The 20,903-nt window shown below is 33.7% G+C and overlaps 3 protein-coding genes across 5 annotated transcripts in view; 2 read left to right on the forward strand and 1 right to left on the reverse strand.

Moving 5' to 3' along the window:
* eIF3g1 (eukaryotic translation initiation factor 3 subunit g1) overlaps window positions 1–10,278 on the forward strand; it is a 123,434-nt gene extending 113,156 nt beyond the window's left edge. Inside the window, exons 1-6 of one of the 3 annotated variants that reach the window (XM_090106941.1) lie at window positions 6,847–6,893; window positions 7,177–7,365; window positions 7,503–7,667; window positions 8,080–8,203; window positions 9,269–9,486; window positions 10,083–10,278. In XM_090106941.1, coding sequence (XP_089963067.1) covers window positions 7,177–7,365; window positions 7,503–7,667; window positions 8,080–8,203; window positions 9,269–9,486; window positions 10,083–10,226 — 840 coding nt within the window. In that variant the 5' untranslated portion in view covers window positions 6,847–6,893 and the 3' untranslated portion in view covers window positions 10,227–10,278. The other 2 variants (XM_090106940.1, XM_090106942.1) reach the window with 2 other exon arrangements.
* A 220-nt stretch (window positions 10,279–10,498) lies between these two features.
* LOC149904622 (uncharacterized) lies at window positions 10,499–11,787 on the reverse strand. Its single transcript, XM_090107169.1, has 2 exons — window positions 11,171–11,787; window positions 10,499–11,088 (listed from the first exon to the last, which is right to left on the reverse strand). The coding sequence occupies exons 1-2, from the start codon at window positions 11,389–11,391 to the stop codon at window positions 10,725–10,727; spliced, it is 585 nt and encodes a 194-aa protein (XP_089963295.1). The 5' UTR covers window positions 11,392–11,787; the 3' UTR covers window positions 10,499–10,724.
* A 1,541-nt stretch (window positions 11,788–13,328) lies between these two features.
* On the forward strand, window positions 13,329–14,941 carry LOC149904623 (putative tRNA N6-adenosine threonylcarbamoyltransferase, mitochondrial). The gene is made up of 2 exons (XM_090107071.1): window positions 13,329–13,458; window positions 13,860–14,941. Exons 1-2 carry the CDS (start codon window positions 13,455–13,457, stop codon window positions 14,939–14,941), a joined length of 1,086 nt encoding a protein of 361 aa, XP_089963197.1. The 5' UTR covers window positions 13,329–13,454.
* The last annotated feature ends 5,962 nt before the right edge of the window (window positions 14,942–20,903 follow it).

Here is a 20,903-nt window from a genome sequence, read left to right on the forward strand (position 1 = left end):
AAAAGTATTAGAACTTATGAGATTGGTTCAAGTGTATAATAGTTAACCTTTTGGGCTTGAAAAGTTAAAGTTACTACAATTTCCACTATCTTTAGCGTAAATCTGCGAAAGCGCCAGTAACAACTTTCAATTAAGCATTAAGATGTTACTTACAAAATGAAGCAAAAGCTGATCCCGACGAGGCAAAAATACCTCAAACTCAAACCTTTATTTATTCAATTAGAACTCTGCAGAAGCACATTGAATCATCTTAACATAAAATTACCACCTGTCTCAACTCACACAGTTTTAACCCAACCTGCTACAAGCGGACAAGAAGAGAACTTGGTCCTTACTTTTGGGGTCAGAAATAAATTTAAAAGGTCACCCCTTGAATAAGGCAATAAAATATCAAAACAGGTAAACGGTTTTAATTATAATACAGATTTTTAACATCCAACCAAACCGTGCGGTATCTATTAATGTTGAGAGCCAACGCCACCAATCATAATCTAAACATGGCTAGTACTTTCAGTACAATGCATGAATTATTTATTTAAAACTGATAGGTCATAAACTCTGTACTGGAAACAAATATACTGAACTTAAGAGACTAAAATGATAAGGAGCTTATCTGTGTCCCAAAACTGCAATTACTACAGCCAAGTACGTTACTTTTAATCAATTCGGTTTTAAGATATAATTATGATTTACATCAGAACTTATATACCGAAAGCCTCGGGACTACATAACGTGACTTATCTTCTTATATATAAAAATGAATCGCAAAATGTGTTGGTAAGCGCATAACTCGAGAACGGCTGAACCGATTTCGATAATTCATATTCCTTGAAGTACGAGGATGGTTTTTATGTAGAGAAAACGTAAGTACCACGAGCGAAGCCGGGGCGGACCGCTAGTTTATAATAATAGTGTTTGTGCACAACACTAGGCAGTCAACAGCTATATGAACGTCAGATAGGAAAAGAGCCAAATTTATCCAGTCAGTAACAAAGGATTTTAACTATAGTTACTTTATTCTAATTCAACCAACTACTACTAGCTACTCCGTATGTCTTTTGGATAGACGGAGGCAAATAGGATTTTTATTCCAACTATATCATTTGATATTTTGAAAATGTACTCCACATTTTCATACCGTCAGAGTCATTTTGCAGATTATAGTGGTGCAGCACCGAACACTGTCTATTAGGTGGCTGATGCTGCTGACCGGGCCTTCAGTTCCGCTTTCCAGAATACCTTCACCCTTCTAGGTGTTACTATACTACTGAAATAGCGGTACTCTATCGCGTCGTTCAGGTCTCTAACTGACTAGGATTTCTCATATTATCGTAACAACCCTCGCTCGTTCTAACGAGGATAAATTATCGCCAAGGAATTCTGCTGCAGGATAATGGCAAGAGAGATTATAAGCTTAACTATGCATTATTATGTTAAGGAATATGGTGGGTTTTGAATACTATCGTCGTCTGAAAGTATCTCCTTTCGATTAACTGCATTAAGGATGCAGATCTGATCCCATCTTTGTTCCGTAGGAATGCTACGACAGTCTAAACGTTACACTGAACAAAGAAAATTGCCCTGAATATAGTCGGTTGTTCCAACATCCGTAATATGGCTAGCCTAAGGTTAGTTATCCCTTGATTGTAACTGCTACCAATGGAGGCATTGCTCTTGTGTTGTCCACAGTTGTGCGAGTGCAAAAATGAAGAACTGAGCTCGTGGGGAGCTATGTCGAATGAATCTGTGTTAAGATTATGACAGTATAGGACAGTTAGCTGTGGATGCGAAGACAGGACATTACTTTATTCATCCGTAAACACGCGAGGCAGCCACGGACAGCGATATAGCAAGAACTAAACTAGCAAAGTTTAGTTCGCTTACCAGACTTTGTCATGTTTTAAATGCAGTATATCCTCTGAATAGCATTGCATTTATGACTATTAAGCCATTGACCACCGTAAGGCCCGATCGGGGCGCGACACAATAGATTTTCTATTGTGTCTGTGATTCTGAGGACTGATGGATTAATAAACTTAATTCACCCGTTAACACGAGAAGCAGGCACGGATAGCGATATAGCAAGAACTAAACCAGCAAAGTTTAGTTCGCTTACCAGACTTATATTTTAAAAGCCGTATAGCCTGTACATTTCATTTATTGCCCCCCCCCCCCTCAAAGCAAAGAAATGAGAAGTCATTTGGCAGAGCTTTCTCGTTAAGGGTAGGGGTTCCAAGTAATATCTAATAATAAGAGGCTTTTGTTTGGAAAGATTGACTTTCCGTTATTTATCCTCTATCCTATGTAACTCAACAGTCAGTATTCTCAGCATTCGTTGAGTACTTAAACGTTTTACGTTAATAGTTGTATATAACTTTATTATACAATATAATAATCCTGGTGGGATGACAAAAAACTTGTCTAACAAACGATTATCCTAATCCCTCAGCGATTTATTGTTTGAGCCCCGAAGAAAAATCTCATGGGTGCAATAATGAGGTCAAATGGGTTGAAAAACGAGTCAAATAAATTGCCTACAAGACCGGGCAACTAAAATAGGCCTATGAGAGGTCAACTATACGTAATCAATCGTCATTTGTTACATTCAATCGCTTTGCGATTAAAAAATCTCTTCCGATGTTTGTATATGAAAACTGGTCGGCTAGTGCCATTTAATTACGATACCAAACATACCGTTGACACAAGGCTTGGTGACAATCCTCGAAACCACCGCCACAAATCATCTGCGAGATGATATTTGATCCGACTCGCCTTCCTTTGTTTTGATTAGGCTTTGCATTGGTAAATACAATTTGTTCAATTCCAATTTCCATAATTGGTAAACCAATGGTGGTTTCCTGATTCCTGAAGCGTAAACTTTTAGGATACGAAGTATCAATTTCATGCACCCATTATTTGACGTATCTAACCTTTATTGTATTTATTAGGTCATTTACTATACTGCCCACTGTGAAGTAGATTTCAAAACCTTTTTCTACCTACCTTAGAAGAGTGAAGATCCGATACGGTCATATCCAAAACTTCTTTCGTGGGTCCTCGTTGACAAAAGCAAATATCTATGATCATTTTAATGATCAATCCTTTGTATATTTGCACCAATCGCCATTAAAGCCCCGCGAGGGCTGATATATATTTGCACCATTTCCCCGTGGGGACGGTTGTTATCAAAGCCCCGCGAAGGCTGATATATATTTGCACCTTGTCTCCGTGAGGTACTGTTGTAATCAAAGCCCCGCGAGGGCTGATATATATTTGCACCATTTCTCCATGTGGGACGGTTGTAATCAAAGCCCCGCGAGGGCTGATATATATTCGCACCATCTTTTCCGTGAGGGACGATTGTAATCAAAGCCCCGCGAGGGCTGATATATATTTGCACCATTTCCCTGCGAGCGACAGCTGCGCGAGGGATGTTTGTAACTAGAAATAAGTAGGGCCTGCCAAAAAATGCTTAAGAGACACCCTGCGAGGGTGAATTTGACCTGGCTAACCCCTGCGAGGAGTAGTGGCCACATTTATGTATTCTGCTTCGAGCAAGAATACACCTTAGTGCTAATATAAAAATAGCAGTAAATAATCATTTAAATAATATAGCAATTAACAAGGTCCTTTAACTTATTTTCCAATGTTAGCGACATTTAATAAATTCATAATTCAAATCAATTCACTAAATTTTAAAATGAACTTCGATTCATATTTATTTTTGTTCATGCAATCGATGTAACATTTAGTTGCTTTATATCCGTTAACATTCCTTACGAACGCAACCATACCGTCGTAGGACGTTATATTTAATTGCACAAAATAATCTCCACTCACCCGCAATTTTTTACTTTTTGTCAAGGTGTACAAGTTTATAATATTATTCTAAAACGTTAGAAGTGAATTGTAAATCCTTTGAAATAAGTGTATCTAAATCTAATTTATATTAAGATATCTCGATAATTATTATACGATAAGTAACCCTTTCAGCACAAGTTCAGTAAACCAAAGAATTTAATTGTAAAATTTTGGTACTTACTCGTTTTAACAAAAAAGTTGCATCATTTGAACATAGGAAACGTAATTTTCAATCAAATTAGCCGTGTGTAATATGTCTATTTTCACATAAAAACGGATCAGAATAATACTCATAAAAGGACACGTATAGACTACGGATAGTTTTGAATGTGTGGAACATTCATGGTACGTATCTACTATACATGAGCGAATTCCATCATTATTCAGTTGAGCGGTAACTCCCGTACGATTTATAAAATTATATCACAACGTGTTCTGACATGTCGTGACTTCTTGGAGCTGACTCATCTCGTTCGATAATTTTTAGTAATAAACTATGATAGGAATTCCGAACCGTTCCTAGCGATAACGACAATGTAATAAAGTCGTAGCAATGGATTGTATGCCTGTAAAGCTTTGAGTTGGCTCATATCCATACTAAGTATTAATTGTAATTTTTCCACGAAAAATTCACTTGTACCCTTGTAATAAAAACACATTATTAAAAATGAAATAAAATATTAAAAATATCTATATACAAGAGAGGGTATTTGATATATCTAGTAATATCAAATAATCACAAAAGTAATATTAACGATTTGAGTAAAGCCGAACGGTAACACCGTTAAAATAGCTTTACTCACAGTATTAAAAATTCAAATATTAATTAGTACATATTGCATAATGAAATATTTCAAAAGAAAAGTTACTATTTTAAGTAAAATGTAACGGTTGTATCGTTAATTTTAAATATCTTTATTCATGCTATTAAGTATTTAAGCATATTGAAAAATAAACTATTGCTGAAGGATTCATTAAAAACCTCAGCATTTTAAATAAAGTCCAACGATTATACCGTTGACTTTAAAGATTTTTACTCATTTTTAAGTAAAATATTATTAGAATAGATGTAAAAATAACTCACTGTACCGATCCGACGGGATACACTTTTTAACACTTTTAGCACTTGCTTTAAGCAATACTTAATACTTAATAGCACCAAGGTTGTAGTCTTGTAGACAACCTTCTCGCGGCGGAAGCTAGACGCCAATGAAAAACATCCAGCGCCCGACATTATCGTGCGCCCCGCCACCTGGTGGAGAGGTGTGCGAGAGAGATAGCATATATACAACGGAAAGAGAGGGAAAAATAGGCGGAAAAAGCTAGGTGCCTTCTCAATGAAGTAAGCTTCAAATTACGGTCAAGTGTTTAATACAAAAGAATTAAATAATTTTTAAAAAATGTCACAATATTATCACGTTTGGCATTTTGTTTACCACCGTAGTGTTGTAACACATCTAGCGTATATTATCGATTAATGACAAAAATCTATTTCATATTAACGTTGATTTATTTATTTTGTTTCTTATATCAGATTTATATGTAGTTGTTGTTGCAATTAATAATAGATGTAAATTTTCTACAGCAGGAAAATAAAAAATACCACGTGGTTGTTTTATTTGATTTATCTGTTTAGTTTGTTAGTTTGTTTTAGATTATTAATAAATTCATTTTGTTTTAGATTTCCAGAGCTAAATAAAAAATGGGTATAAAACATGAGACGTGTAGATTGGACGCCGTCGAAATTTGCTAGATTGTGTTCACTGCATTTCGAGCCTGCGTGTTATCAAGATGGATACTCTAGAAGAATTGTGCAATCTTACGCTTACGATTTTTTTTTGTTCCTTTATATAATAAATACATTTGTGTGTGAGTGAATTTTTATTTGGAAATTTTTTTACACATTTACTTTTAATGTGTAACTATGTGAAAATTAAACGGTTGATTAAATGACAGTTCTCATAGATGAGAAACTACTATTGAAATACATACTTAATATACATGCGTTTTCAAAGAAAAACCCGCATAGTTCCCATTCCTGTGGGATTTACGGGATCAAAAGTAATTTTTCCAAATTTCATTGTAATCGGTTTAGTAGTATTCGCGTGAAAGAGTAACAAACTCTTACAAACTCCCAAACTCCCTCACAAACTTTCGCTTTATTAGTAGGATGTAAGGAAAATGTTTTCTTTAAGACTGTCCTTTTATGAACTTAAAATTCATGCTGACTGTGCCTTTCTCCTCACTCCTTTAACTTTATCATCATTTCCATCTTTATTTTAAATTAGTTAGGTACATTTCAAGTTTTAAAATTTATTTTAAAATATACTAGCTTTCCGCCCGCGTTTTTAAAGAAAATCCCGCACAGTTCCCGTTCACGTGGGATTTCCGGTATAAAACCTATCCTATGTGTGTATGTACAAAATTTCATTGTAATCGGTTCAGCAGTGAAAGAGAAAGTTATCCATTCTCGCATAATTTCGCATTTATTATATTCGTAGGATTAAACAAATAATGTATTCAACTGAAATTAATGATTAATTTTGTTTTTTTTTTTATTATTTATTATTTCACGAAACCGTAATTCCGTAAATGCAAAATGCATTCACGATTTTATCGATTGAAGCACATCCCATCACTATCACCTTCTATCTATCTAAATACGTACCTATAGTAAAAATGGTGCCATGACTATGTTGAAACGTAGCTTGTAGTCTATAGCTATCTCATTCTTTCATACGACGTTTTCTTTAGATAGAGAGAAACAAATATATGTAAATTGTATACGCTCGATACAAGTACTCTATAGGTTTATTGCTCTGAGGTGATTACTGATTATATTGCTAATATGAGATAGAAGCATGATAGAAGATAGTTCTATTTGTTTGTCTATAGATTAAATATATTTCTAGCTCTATGGAGACTGGAAAATATAGAGTAAAAAACATTTTTTATCTGTTACCTCAGATCAAAATGTATAATTGTATTATCTATCTTTCCTGCTCTATTCTCTATGACTCAAAGTATTGAAGGCTAGTGTTAAATTTGATAGTATTTGTATTTTTTGTTTTTTCACGGCATTTAATTCAATTTAACATTTCTAATAATTAACAAATAATATAAATATTCTTAAATATTGCGAATACAGCTATCAAAAATATTACATCTTTATTTTTAAACTAAAAGTGAGGTTATGTTTGACAAATCGACAGTTCATTCTATATGTATTCATTATTCATAATATTTCGTTACGATAATTTTGCTAAAAGTCGTACACTTGTTTTAGTGAGTGTAATATTTGGATTTGATTTACAGATGCCGGTTGCCGATGAAATACAGTCTTCTTGGGCTGATGAAGTTGAGATTGATCAAGGTGCTCTTCCACCTCCCTCCGAAGTCGTTGAAAATGGCTTAAAAATTGTGACTGAATACAAATACGATAATGACAACAAAAAAGTCAAAATAGTACGCACTTACAAAATAGAGAAGCGTGTAGTTTCCAAGGTACACTATTATTTTTCGATAATTTTGCATTGCAATCAGATTATTTTATGAATCATTTTGTAGATATATTTATTATAATAGCGAAAATTATACTTTATTTGCTTTATAATAATAATTTTTATATAATTATCTTTTAGAGTGTTGCTAAGCGTAAAACATGGAGTAAGTTTGGTGACTCTGCAAATGATAAACCTGGTCCCAATCCAGCAACAACTAATGTTTCTGAAGATGTTTTTATGCAATTCATAAGTAGCAAGGAAGAGGCTCAACGACCTGATGATGGTGAATTAGATGGATTGAAGGTATGCAATAATATTAATAAATATTACATAAATTGTAAGTTATACAGTTTAAGCTTTAAAATAATATGCTTATAGGATTAATAACCAATTTTATCATCACATCAATTCAAATATTTACATATTTTTAAACAAAATACACAGATAAAATTTAATCTTCAACAATTTAGTATTGATTGCAATATAAAATTGCATTCCCTAAGGTCAATTTACATACTTGTAATGTAAATGTACATGAATACAATACTTACATTTTTTTAATTAGGTTAGCAGGTCAAATCTTATTGTATCCTAAAACAATGAGGAAGTTAATGTAACCCTGCAAATCTTTGTATTCTAACATGCAATCAAAAATATTCTGAACATTAAAAAATGTTTCTTTAGTATATGCTTCTTTAATTTTAATTAATTTCAGCCACCAACAAGCAGTGTTATATTCAAATGCCGTACCTGTCAAGGAGAACATTGGACTTCAAGTTGTCCATTCAAGCACACTCAGCTTGCCCAAACTAAGGCTAATGAAGCCGCTAAAGCAGCAGGTATGTTCATAATAAAAAAAAGGTCCTGTAATACAGTAGCACCTCGTTAAGTCGAACCTCGATAAGTCAAAAACCTCCAAATCTCGAAAAAATGTCTTGTTCCCTTCCCTTCAAACCCGAAAACCTCCGTAACTTGAAATCTTGGCCCTCTGTTAGTCGAAATAATCACCGAGTCCCTCCAAGCCATTTTGGTACATATTTTCACTCTATAACTCGAAAAATTAAATTTGACCTCTGTATCTCGTATGCGTTTCCATCAGAGGCAAGAACCGCATTGAATACCTACCTTACGAAATTTTATAGAGCAAACCAGTATCTCTGAAGAAGAAGAATTTTCTTTTCTTTATAGATTAGACAATGCTAGAGAACAACCAAATTATCTAAAGCAAAAAAAATACTGACTTTTTTAATGCCATATTTTTTATTTTAAAATGATTTGAAATAATGTTGATTTATAAGAAATAAAAACATGTTTGTCACCTCTGCAAGTTGAATTTTAATGTACTTTACCTCTCTAACTCAAAATTTATAAGAATAAACCTCAAACTCGTCGAATCAAAATCCGCCTAAGTCGAAATCCTCCATAAGTTGAAAACTCTATAACTCGAATTTTTTGGCGTCTCCCTTGATATTCGACTTATAGAGGTGCTACTGTATTCAGATTTTCTTTTTTAATATGTAATATAATTTGTATATTGAAATTTGTTTTGAAGTAAGAAGTTGCATAATTTCTTTCCCTTACGTAGTTTTGTATTGTGATTATGTGTATATTTATATAAAACTAGCGGTCCGCCCCGGCTTCGCCCGTGGTACATGTTTACGTTTTCTCTACATAAGAACCATCCTCGTACTTCAAGGAATATAATAAAAAAAGAATTTTCGAAATCGGTTCAGCCATTCTCGAGTTATGCGCTTACCAACACATTTTGCGATTCATTTTTATATATAAGAAGAAGAAGAAGAAGATTTGATCAATGTGAATTAAGTATCTGAACCCAATAAACAACAACAATTCATATTATAGGACAGATGAATTTTTTAATCGGTTTTGATTTACTTTCTCAGAGGCGAAAGCAGCCGCATCGTCAAACAAATATGTTGCTCCCAACTTGCGTGAAGGTGCTAACCGTGGAACCGGTCGCGAGCCACCCGGTGCGAGACGTGGTGATGATGTTGCGGCCATTCGTATCTCCAACCTGAGTAACTTCGCCGTTGAAGCTGATCTTGACGACCTTGTCAAAGGGTTCGGTCCAGTGCATAAGCTCTATCTCGCTAAGGAAAAGGTATATTCTCTATACAATGTTTAGTCTTGTGTCATTATTAGTATAATGTCTCATATTGGACGTACTTACCAGTTAGGCGCGCCGCACACCAGCGCCACATGCTACATGCATCGAACATTTACGTCGCCACAATCCAGCTTGCTACAAATGTATTGTATATGCGCATGTCGGAAGCACAGTTGTAGCGTGGCACCGCTTTGAGTATGTCAACATCATCGTCTGATGACGACGATTTCTTGGTGTGGCGCCACAAATAACGAACGTGTTCGATCGTGAATTCGTGTAGCGTGGACAACGTCTCGCCACAAAGTGCTCCCGCTACAAATGTTTCCTCGGTGTGCGTGCTCGCGTACAAATATATGGGGGCGATAAATGTGTCGCGTTTCAAATGTGGCGCCACAATTATCGAGACACAAGTGTATGCCTGGTGTGCTGCCCGCCTTATTGAAGATATCAATAGAATTGTAGTGCTTGTTGAATTTTTAGAAAGTTTTTGAACAACAAACTGCCAAAGTTTTCCTTCTAAATTGAGTTTAGAAAGCTCTTTTTTTATTTAGATAGAATTATGGGTATAATCATATTTGTTTTCATTTCAGAGCACTGGACTTTGCAAAGGATTCGCCTATGTCCATTTCAGATTTAAAGCTGATGCTGCGAAAGCTATTCAAACCCTTAATGGACATGGTTATGATCACTTGATTCTGAATGTGGAGTGGTCTAAACCCCCACAAAATAACTAAACATTGTCTATGTATTTTTGTAATCCAGCATATTAAACATTCATTTAAAAAATTAGTTGTTTTATTTCTCTTCTCATATTTTATGTTTAATAATTAGGATCTTCTTATAAAACTCATTTTGCATGAAAAATTTTAGTATCCTTGGTATTTATATTCTCCTACAAAAAAAAATGCTTTATTATTAATTATTATTGATCAAAGCTTGAAAAGTAATGAAAAAATGATAAGATCTAAGAAATACAAAGTTTTGGGTTCATAAAATAACATACAAATCTTTCCAATATATTTAATTCATACACAGACTAGAGACCAATTTTTACATATATTTTCTTAAAATATATTAAAAGCTATTAAGCAAACATTCAAGCTTTACCAGATATAAACAAACATGATTTATAACAAGAGTCAAAACTACATTTGCACATAAATAAAATGTATCTTAGAGAGTGGAGTGCTACACAATAATTGTGATAAAATAATACTATAAAAGTTCTTGTTTTAAAGATCAATATCATATTTTTCATCATCACTATTAGGGCTATATGGATCATCCGGTAAACGAACTTCTCCACAGAACATGAGTTCTACATAATGGAAATAGTCTACTGCTATATTTGTAAGCATTGCTCCTGTAGTGATTCCAAGTACCGTCCCCATAATTGGTCTTTGTCCAATAGAACTTTTTAAAATCGCCCATAAGAATATTGATCCAAGAGGCCAAAGACAACCACCTAAAAAGGCCCATGAAAAACGCCTAGCTGGTGTAGCAGCAGCTATGTGTGGTCTCGCCCACAGCCAAAGGCCAGCACCTCCTCCGGCTGATAAAAATAATACATCTGTTATATCTCTCCGAGGAAACAACCTGAAACACAAATTTGATTTTATGATGCAATTATATGTACGTAATGATAAAATGGAAGACCGTTTATTCTATAACTACATACCTGACCATTAAATGTGGATTCATAACACTAACAGACAAAGTTGTGTAACTAACAATCCCTTGCAAAGGCAAATAATAGAAAAGTACATTGTCCCTTGTCAGAGGAGGAACTCTCACATTGTTTACAGATTTATTGACGATATCCACTGTTTTAGTAATAGTTACCGGGAGGTCATTTACTTTTCGCATAATCTGGCGATAAATTCTCTCAAAAATCTCCATGATTTTAACAATAATACCCGTGTATCTGTTATTCTATGTACTCGGGACTTCAACACAACGCAAAGTAATTACGTTACGTACTTGCACATTATTTGGCAAGTGTTAAAGATTCTGATAAATGACGGTCACAGTGCACATTTATAATTTTAATGTAAGATATATACCTATATGTTGCAAATAGTTTTCAAAGGTTAACAAATATTGAACAGTTTCAACAGAAGGAATTTTATGGTAAATTGCACATTCAACACTTATTTGTACCGAAATTAAATCACATTTTAAGTAGAATTTTTGGGTTAAAAAAACTTAGATTTCATCACAGAGCAAGTATAGATTTCAATAACGAGATTAATATTATTATTCAATTGAGAAAGTTGACAATTGAATTTGTCATTTGACCTACCACCAGCCACCGGTTGACCTATACATAGGTAGATATCACAGATCTAGTACTCTTTGGGTTTGACATTACGCGGTGCGCCCAAGAAGCTTACTGGAGTCTGGAGATTGCACTATGACCATTAATTACTTGTCTCCATTGCTTGTCTCAAGAAAATATAACCTTGAATGATGTCAGTGTTGTTTTTTGTCTCTTTCTGTGGGTGACCACACTGGTTTGTATATTCAGGATTTTTCGAAATAGAAAAAACTAAAAATCATGGTCTATAAATAATAACGACATATATTTTTAACAGTATTTATATTATAATATTACTGGTCATACTTTATGGGTACATACAATTTTAATTGGTATAGAATGATAGTTTAAAATAACTTTTGGCTACAAAGCTTGGATATGAACCAATATATAGCATTAACATCCTTTGTAAATAGAGGAAAGTTGTGTTTTGCATCAGATGCTGTTTACCAAATTGTAAGCTACTCAGATCTTCTTTTTAAACGCGTTGCTTCGACGGGTCAATTTCAAGCCAAAATCAGCAAAGAATAAAATCCTTTTATTGCACGCAACTTTGATTCACTATAAGTTATTTTCTTATATAAACGAATTACAATTATTTCATTTCATTATGAAATAACACAACAAAGTATAATTTATATTAATTGTGAATTTGTTATTTAATGTTCCAGTAGCACTCAAATTATAAGACTTCGATATAAGAATTTAGAATATCGCCGCTTCAACATGTCTGGATTCAGTTGTTATAACATGTCACGACTTAATTTAATTACTGGAATACTCTTAGATCATTAAGGAATACTGTAAACGCACGCATTTTATTTTTATAATATTTATATTGTGCATTTTAAATATTTTAATTAAATATTTTGTTTGGGCTGCACTGTATGGTTTTATTAACACTTATAACAGCTCAATATTGTCAACACTGTGTTATCACCTTAGGTTATCACCATGAGTATGATCTAAGCCATGAGTATATATTAAGTTCTGTGGTTATCACTCTTGTTATGAGGCAATCTGTCACGCTAGCTCTTCACTCTCGTCGAGGTTAGGCGAGGGAGCGCGAGCACAAGAGTGTAGTCGGAGCCCTCGCGTCACATCGCCGTGCCTCGTCTCGCCTCGTCTGGTCTCCGTCTGGAGTCGGTTTTTGGGCGCGAGTCAAAGGACGCGAGGCGCGAGAGCAGACGAGGCGAGGTGCGGCGTCCACATTCTCGCGTTCAGTCAATCAGTATATAGATGTTATATCATGCATAGATTTTATCCACCATCGCCTTCTTCTCCAACGCTTTTTAACTTTTTAAGTGTGATATACTTTAACAAAATTCATATACGCAAAGACGCATAGAGTTGCGGCACGTGTCACTTCGAGCACGTCCATTATGCTCGCGACACAGAGAGAAATGAACGAAGGCGAGAGTGAAGATGGATACAACCTCGTGTTGTCTCGCCTTGCTTAACCTCGCTAAAACTCGCCTCGCCTAACCTCGACGAGAGTGAAGAGCTAGCATCATATTATGTCGAATCAAGTTAACTGAGTGCCGAGTGCGAAATGCTTGACAAAAATAAATATTTATTGGTATTTGGTTAACCAAAATTAACAATATATAATAAATAATAATTATTTTAAAACCAGAGAATTGTAATGAGTACGGTTTATTATTATCGATATTTAATTATTTTTTAAATATACTTATTTTTAAGGTTACCTACTATATATTGCTTTTTCACACCATAATAATATAACTGCATAATTTTTTATGTGGTATTTATGAAGATTTAATCGTAAAAACAGTTCCTCCTAAAGTAAGCAGGATGCTTATTTTAAAAAACGCAGTAGTTGCACATAACATTTGTTATTCAAGACTTTTTAAAAATAGTTTTATCAAGTGTTGTAGTGTCAAATCATATTCTAAAAGTCTCATCTTGGGTATTGAGACCTCTTGTGATGACACTGGTTGTGCTATTATCGATGATAATGGTCAACTTTTATCAGAAAAATTGTATTGTCAAAATTTGGTACATTTGCGAAATGGAGGTATAATTCCAGATGTAGCTCAAGATTTGCATAGAAGATATATTGAACCAACTGTCAATGATACCCTTGAACAGGCAAATGTTTATATGGAAGATATTAGTGCTATAGCAGTCACACTCCAACCAGGCTTACCACTCAGTCTTGCTATTGGAATGAAATATGCCAAACATTTGTCAAGAAAGTATAATAAACCTCTGATACCAATTCATCATATGGAAGCTCATGCCTTAGTTGCAAGGATGGAACATAGTATTTCTTTTCCCTATCTAACACTACTTATATCTGGAGGACATTGTCTATTAGCTGTTGTAGAAGATGTGAATAAATTTAAGTTATTAGGACAAAGTATGGATTTAGCACCTGGTGAAGTGTTTGATAAGGCTTCTAGAAGAATGAAACTGCGCAACATACCAGAATATTCTAAAATGTCAGGTGGCCAGGCTGTAGAAGTGGCTGCATCAAAAGCAACAAATCCACACATGTTCAAATTGCCTTTACCATTAGTAGAATATAAAGATTGTAATTTTAGTTTTAATGGATTGAAAACAGCGACTACGCTTAACCTGTTAAGAAAAGAAAGGGAACATAAAATCGAAGCAGATGGATTAATACCTGAAGTTAATGACTTGTGTGCAGCTTTATTAATGGCTATAAGTAGACATCTTGTTCACAGAACTCAGAGAGCTATAGAGTTTTGTAGGCAACGGAATTTGATACCTATGGATAAAGGGCAATTAGTTGTTTCAGGTGGTGTAGCCTGTAATAATTTTATTTTTAAAAATCTTAATGTTTTGTGTGATGAAGTTGGATATAAAATTTACAGACCTTCATCAAAATTATGCACTGACAATGGTGTCATGATAGCATGGAATGGTCTTGAAAAGTGGAAAAGAGGTATAGATATAGTGACAGATTTAAACAGCTTAGATTTAAAGGCTGTTAGTCCATTAGGTAAAAATCTTATTCCTGAAGTATGTGAGGCAAAAATTCCAATGAAATTATTGAAAATAAAAATGAAAACTTACCTTTTCTTTTTATTTACTCTTAGGTATATTACATATTTTATTCTATTGTATTGTATTAGTTTACTATAACTGACAGTTTATCGTTATTTTATATAATTTTTATTATCATATAAAATAACGATAAATTCTCAACCTGAAACTTTAACCTATTCCCATACTACCATAAGTAATAGGTAATCCTTGATGAAATATGACGATATAAATTTATAAAGAATAGAAAAATAGAAATATGTCTAGTTTTGTTTTAAATATAAAAATTTGTGATCGCAAAAAAAAAAAAAATTGAGTCACAATATTTAAGGATAAATTCAATATCAGATTTAATTAATAATTCGTTTATGAGGTACAGCAAGTTACAAGCATGGTGCCACTCCAGTTTACCGTTATAGGTATATTAAGAAGAGCTGGAACGTCAACACATTTACACATTGCACATGTTAGGCCGGGAGATACTGACACAAAATTTCGGGTCATTTGTAACAGGATGGCGGTCTAGAGGGGTCTTAGTACGCAATGACAAAAAGAAAAATGATGGTCAGAACGTTGGTACCAGTGGACTAGTCGCATGGGCGTTAGTCACACTCGTCGGATAAATAGCGAAAGTCCAACGATTTGTAACACAAAAATTTTAGAATTTACCGATAGCCCTTAAAAAAGATGTAGGCGGTAGTGTCATGCCATACTTTGACGATGTGACTTACAGTCCGCCATACCGATGTGAATGCGTTGATTTAAAAAAAACAATTCTACCATTTGTACCGGGCTAACTTTTGCACAGGTAACCATCGTCGTGCAGCCATTTACTAAAATCGCCATGCCATACTTTTCGGACGATTCCAAATGGTCGCCATACCGCGGAAAATCTGCAAATTTTTTAATTTTTTTTTCTCGCCAAACGATTTGTACCACCCTACATTTTTTTTTCAACAACTCCTGAATGATTATAAATAGAAGTGTGATAATGCCATACCTGTGGGATGTGACGAATGTGTATAAGATTTTTTTCTTATTGTAAGATTTTATTCGTAGTTTGAACGATTTGTAGCAGTATGGCACTAATTTTTCCCTCCATTAAAAGTATGGCAAATATAATAATGGTCACGTTGCATCATATACTTTCCAAAAATGCCGTACTGGTACAAATCGCCAATTCTTTTCATTTTTTTTTACGTCTTGGCTTAAGTCTTACAATCATCCGCCCCATGTTTGCATTCTGCGATATTTTTTTCTAGGTAGAATTGTATACAAACAAACAGAATATAATGATCCCATACTGTAAAAAATTATTTTACGTATTGTACAGTCGTATTTTTGAAACGTGACGAATAAATTAATTTTTCAAGTATGGCAGCACTTTTTCCCCCTACTAGAAGTATGGCAAATATAATAATGGTCACATTTTATCAAATACTCTCCAAAAATCCAAATGCAATACTGGTACAAATTGTTTGGCGAAAAAAATTTTTTTTTTGCAGATTTTCGGCGGTATGGTGGCCATTTGGAATCGTCCGAAAAGTATGGCATGGCGATTTTCGTAAATGTCTGCACGATGATGATTACCTGTGCAAAAGTTAGCCTGGTACAAATGGTTGAATTGTTTTTTTTTTTAAATCAACGCATCGCGTCGGTATGGGGGGCTGTAAGTTACACCGGAAAAGTATGGCATGACACTACCGCATACATCTTTTTTATGGGCTATCGGTAAATTCTAAAATTTTTGTGTTACAAATCGTTTGACTTTCGCTATTTATCCGACGAGTTCGACTAACGCCCACGCGACTAGTCCGTCGGTACCAGCGTTCTGACCATAATTTTTCTTTTAGTCATTGCGTAATAAGACCTCTGTAGAACCGCCATTCTGTTACAAATGACCCGAAATTTTGTGTCAGTATCTCCCGGCCTATGTATGTGTCATATTTTGCAATTGTTTATAAATACAGGGTGATGTAATTGGTGTAGTACGAATATCTAAAAATCTATGAAGAATTTTGTGATACAGTAAATGGAAGAATTATAGACTATTTTACAGTATTTAATAAAATCATTTAATTTTTTGTTCATTTTCATTAGAAATGTCAATTTTTCTCACCAAGGTAGAAATTTGGATGATAAGGATCTTATTAGAAAAATATAAATTTTGACTAAAATCGGCATTTTTTTTTCAAAAATCAAATTACTAATTAATAATCAGAGTTATCACATTATTAAAAAAATAAGCCAAACTTTATACCATTTTTACCTACTTGATGCAATCCTCAAAGATCATGGACTGGACAAACTGTGGAAGAATTATTAAGAAAGGAAGCAAACGCTATTAGTCTGGATATGTTTAGTGACGTTTGGAGAAAGACGCGAGAACATGAGGAAAATATATTCAATTAGAACCAAAAGTAGATAATTACACTGACTCATTTATAATAACATTAAGAAATTCCGACGGCGAGTTCTTCGAGCGATGAAAGTTTCAGTGAAGTAGAAGATTACGATTATGATTAAATAGATTATTCTTCTTCTCTATAGATACTGCTTTCTGAATTGGTGGTAAATGTTAAAACTGTTAAACTGTTATGACGATTCAAAAGTGCTTCTAGAAGAAGTCTAATTGTATAAATGTTTGAGTTTGAGTTTAAAACCAATAGTGTGAAAATTATACAATAAACATGTAACACATATTTGTTAGCGCGTATTGGTAGGTATTACGTACTTACTACAAATATAATATTTCTTAGATATCTTTACTCGACCAAAGTCAGGACAAGACTGCTCCGCAACTGCAGAAGACGTCCGTTATTTAAATCATTATCAAAACAACCATCCGTGTGTTAGACCGGGGTCGATAATTTTTGAAACAAAAAAAAAATAGTAGTAGGATGAAACCTATTAGAAAAGGAACCTACATTACCTACAACCTATATTACCTACAACTTTGCCATTGAACTTTTTTTCATAGGACTTGTAGTTTTGTCGGAAATCAAGAGAAACCATTTTTTAGCTTTAATAGCCCCCCCCCCCCTCCCACTTCCCGAACTCGGATTGTCTGTAATTTATTTTTCCTTTAATTTTTATCACATTCTCCTCCTTTTCTAATGGGTTTCATCCTACTACTATTTTTTTTAGGTTTTTATCATTTTTGAAGGGATTGGCCCTGGTGTATGTTGGGAGTGAGCGCACGTGTTATTTGTATTGTTTTTATGACCTGAAATTTAATTATTATTTGATAATTGAATAATTATTAATACTTTTATCCAATTGATTATTATTAGAATAAATAATTAACTTCATCAATTGATTTAGTTTTAAATTATAATTTTACAGGTAAATTATGAGAGCTTTCATAATTATATTTGCATATATATTTATCTACAACGCACCCATTTTACAATTCAAGTCTAAAATGAAACTAGAGTCGCATTTATTTTTGAACATACTGTAAGTGAAATTGCATAAGTGTGAGTACTGTGAACATGCCAGCTTTCCTTAATTGACCGATACTGCACATTTACGACTTAGAGCGTTTTCACATTATCCGATCCGATATCGGATATCGGAAGCCGATAGCCGATATCCGATATCGGAGGGAAGTAAAATGTATGAAATATGTGCCTGTCTTTCACATTGTCCGGTCCGATATCGGATATCGGAGCCGACACCGATATTCCCAGTGGCTATCGGACGATAATGTTCAGTGTTGCCAACTCAATTTTCGAAAAGGCAGTATACCAACAGCAAAAATTTTTTATTTTATTTTATTTATTTATTTCAGAACCAAAGACACATATACATATTATCACAATACTCTGCCAAACTGTAAAACAGTTTGTTGGCAGATGTAGCTCCATTTTACAAAATATGTACTTCCATTTTACTTATAAAACACTACAATTTAATTTAACACTTTGATATTCTAACAGCTAACAATGTTACATTTCAACGGCCACAGATCATCAACACATCAACTCACTCTCAAATGCATTTAAAAAATATCTTCTTAATTCCTTCCTAATAATTCCATCCTTCCTATCACTTTCCTTAATTTTCATTGGGATTCTATTAAACAGTTTTGGCACTAAGTACTTCCTATGTCTCTGCCCATAGTAGTTACAATAGTGTGGCACTTCTAATACATTTTTAGTTCTTAAGTTATAAGACATTGTTTTATTAATACAGATTTTAAATTCATCATTATGAAATTGTTCCATTGCTATTAACATATTTACCTTCTCATGAACAGGCAGCATCTTGCACTCTACAAACAAATAGTTATAATCATTATTTTTTTTACAGCGGATTTTTACTTTTTCATGTGCTAATATTTTAATAAATTTTAATTGAAGCGCTTTTATTTTATCAAGGTAAGTCTTAAAAGTGCGCCCATAGCTAGCCAATCCATAAGAAAGCAGTGAGTCAGTCAATGCATAGTACACAATATACATAGTGGCCTTATCTAAAATAAAACTAAGATGATGAAATTTAACAAGAACTGCCCTCAGCCTATCCGAAAGATTAAGAATATGAGATTTCCATGAAAAGTATTTATCAATAACTAACCCCAAGTATTTGTATTCTTCCACTAATTCAATATTTTTACAATTACATTTCTTTGCAATATGTAGACATTCATAATTATGACCTAATATTTTTGGCGAATTCATAGTCTTACTATAAGGTGAGCGAATATGTATACATTTTGTTTTATTCATATTGATTATGATTCCATTATCGTGCGCCCATTTTATTATATTTGTAAAGTCATTTTGTATTTTAGCTTCTAATATGTGCATATCTTTATGCGCATAGAGTAGACAAGTATCATCCGCATACATATATATACTGCAATCACGTACTACATTGCACATACTGTTCACATGCATTATGTATCCAACGGGTCCGAAGACGGAGCCGGTTGGCACGCCACACTCAACCTTTGCCGGCTTACTGGCCTCCCCGCTAACCATTGTTACAAGTGTTCTATTCCCAAGGTACGCCTGGAGCCATTTACTAACACTCCCTGCGACCCCACACTCTTCCATTGCCTGAAGCAGCTGGTGGTGCTCCAAAGTGTCAAAAGCTTTTTTGAAGTCTATGAAAACGATCACCACCTGCTTCCGTTGGTCTAGGGCCTCATTAACTTCATCCGTGAATCGTGCCAGGAGCGTCTCCGTGCTTCGGCCCCGCCGAAATCCATATTGGTTATCGGTTAATACATTATTTTTTTCTAAAAAACTACTAATCTGTCCGACAATATATTTTTCTACAATTTTATTTATAACCGACAATATTGCTATGGGTCTATAATTTGTGTAATCTGTATGTGCTCCCTGTTTGAAAATAGGTCTGATTATAGCGGATTTTAACATATCAGGATACAGCCCTTTGTCTACACATAAATTTATAAACAATGCCAAAATTGGACTCAGTGTACTTTTTAACATTTTTATCTCTTTTACCCTTATTTTATCTATACCAGGCGATTTATTAGAACTTAAATTATTAATTATTTTTTCAACATCCTTGGATGATGCTTTTTGAAACCTTAGTGACACTAAACTATCTTTAATGTAAGTATATCGATCAAGGAATTTATAATCACAGTTGTGTTTAATATTTGAGATCTCTTTTGTAAATGTGTGAGAAAATTTATCACAAATGTTTACTGTAGTATCCGATTTACCTAAATATTTTATAATAATTTCATCTATACTTTTTTTATTTTGACCTGTCCATGAGTTTATTTTAAACCAAATTTTTTTGAGATCCTTTTTACACTTTAAAATTTCCTCTTTTCTGTAACTATTTTTTGCCTTATTAATATGCTTATTCACTCTATTCCTATACTTATTATATTGTAAACGTAAATTCAAATCCATTGGTCTACTTTTTGAGTATTTAAACAATTTATCCCTAGTATTAATCATATTTTTTAATTTTTTTGTTATCCAAGGCTTACATTTTCTCTTTTTATTGAGATTTATGAACATATGTGCTTGGTCATAGGCCATATTAAATATAGTATACAATTTATCATATAAGA

Source organism: Colias eurytheme, chromosome 11, assembly GCF_061535395.1.
Source record: "Colias eurytheme isolate Ceu_HAF_F1 chromosome 11, ilColEury1 Martin Lab GWU primary, whole genome shotgun sequence".
Classification (NCBI taxonomy): Eukaryota; Metazoa; Arthropoda; class Insecta; order Lepidoptera; family Pieridae; genus Colias; species Colias eurytheme.

What these genes read in the sequence shown, in the direction of transcription:
- LOC149904622 (XM_090107169.1), bottom strand. Translation starts at nt 11,391, where the DNA reads ATGGAGATTTTTGAGAGAATTTATCGCCAGATTATGCGAAAAGTAAAT. An exon ending in AATCCACATTTAATGGTCAG is followed by an intron (nt 11,089 to 11,170) that starts GTATGTAGTTAT and finishes TTTGTGTTTCAG; the next exon opens with GTTGTTTCCTCGGAGAGATA.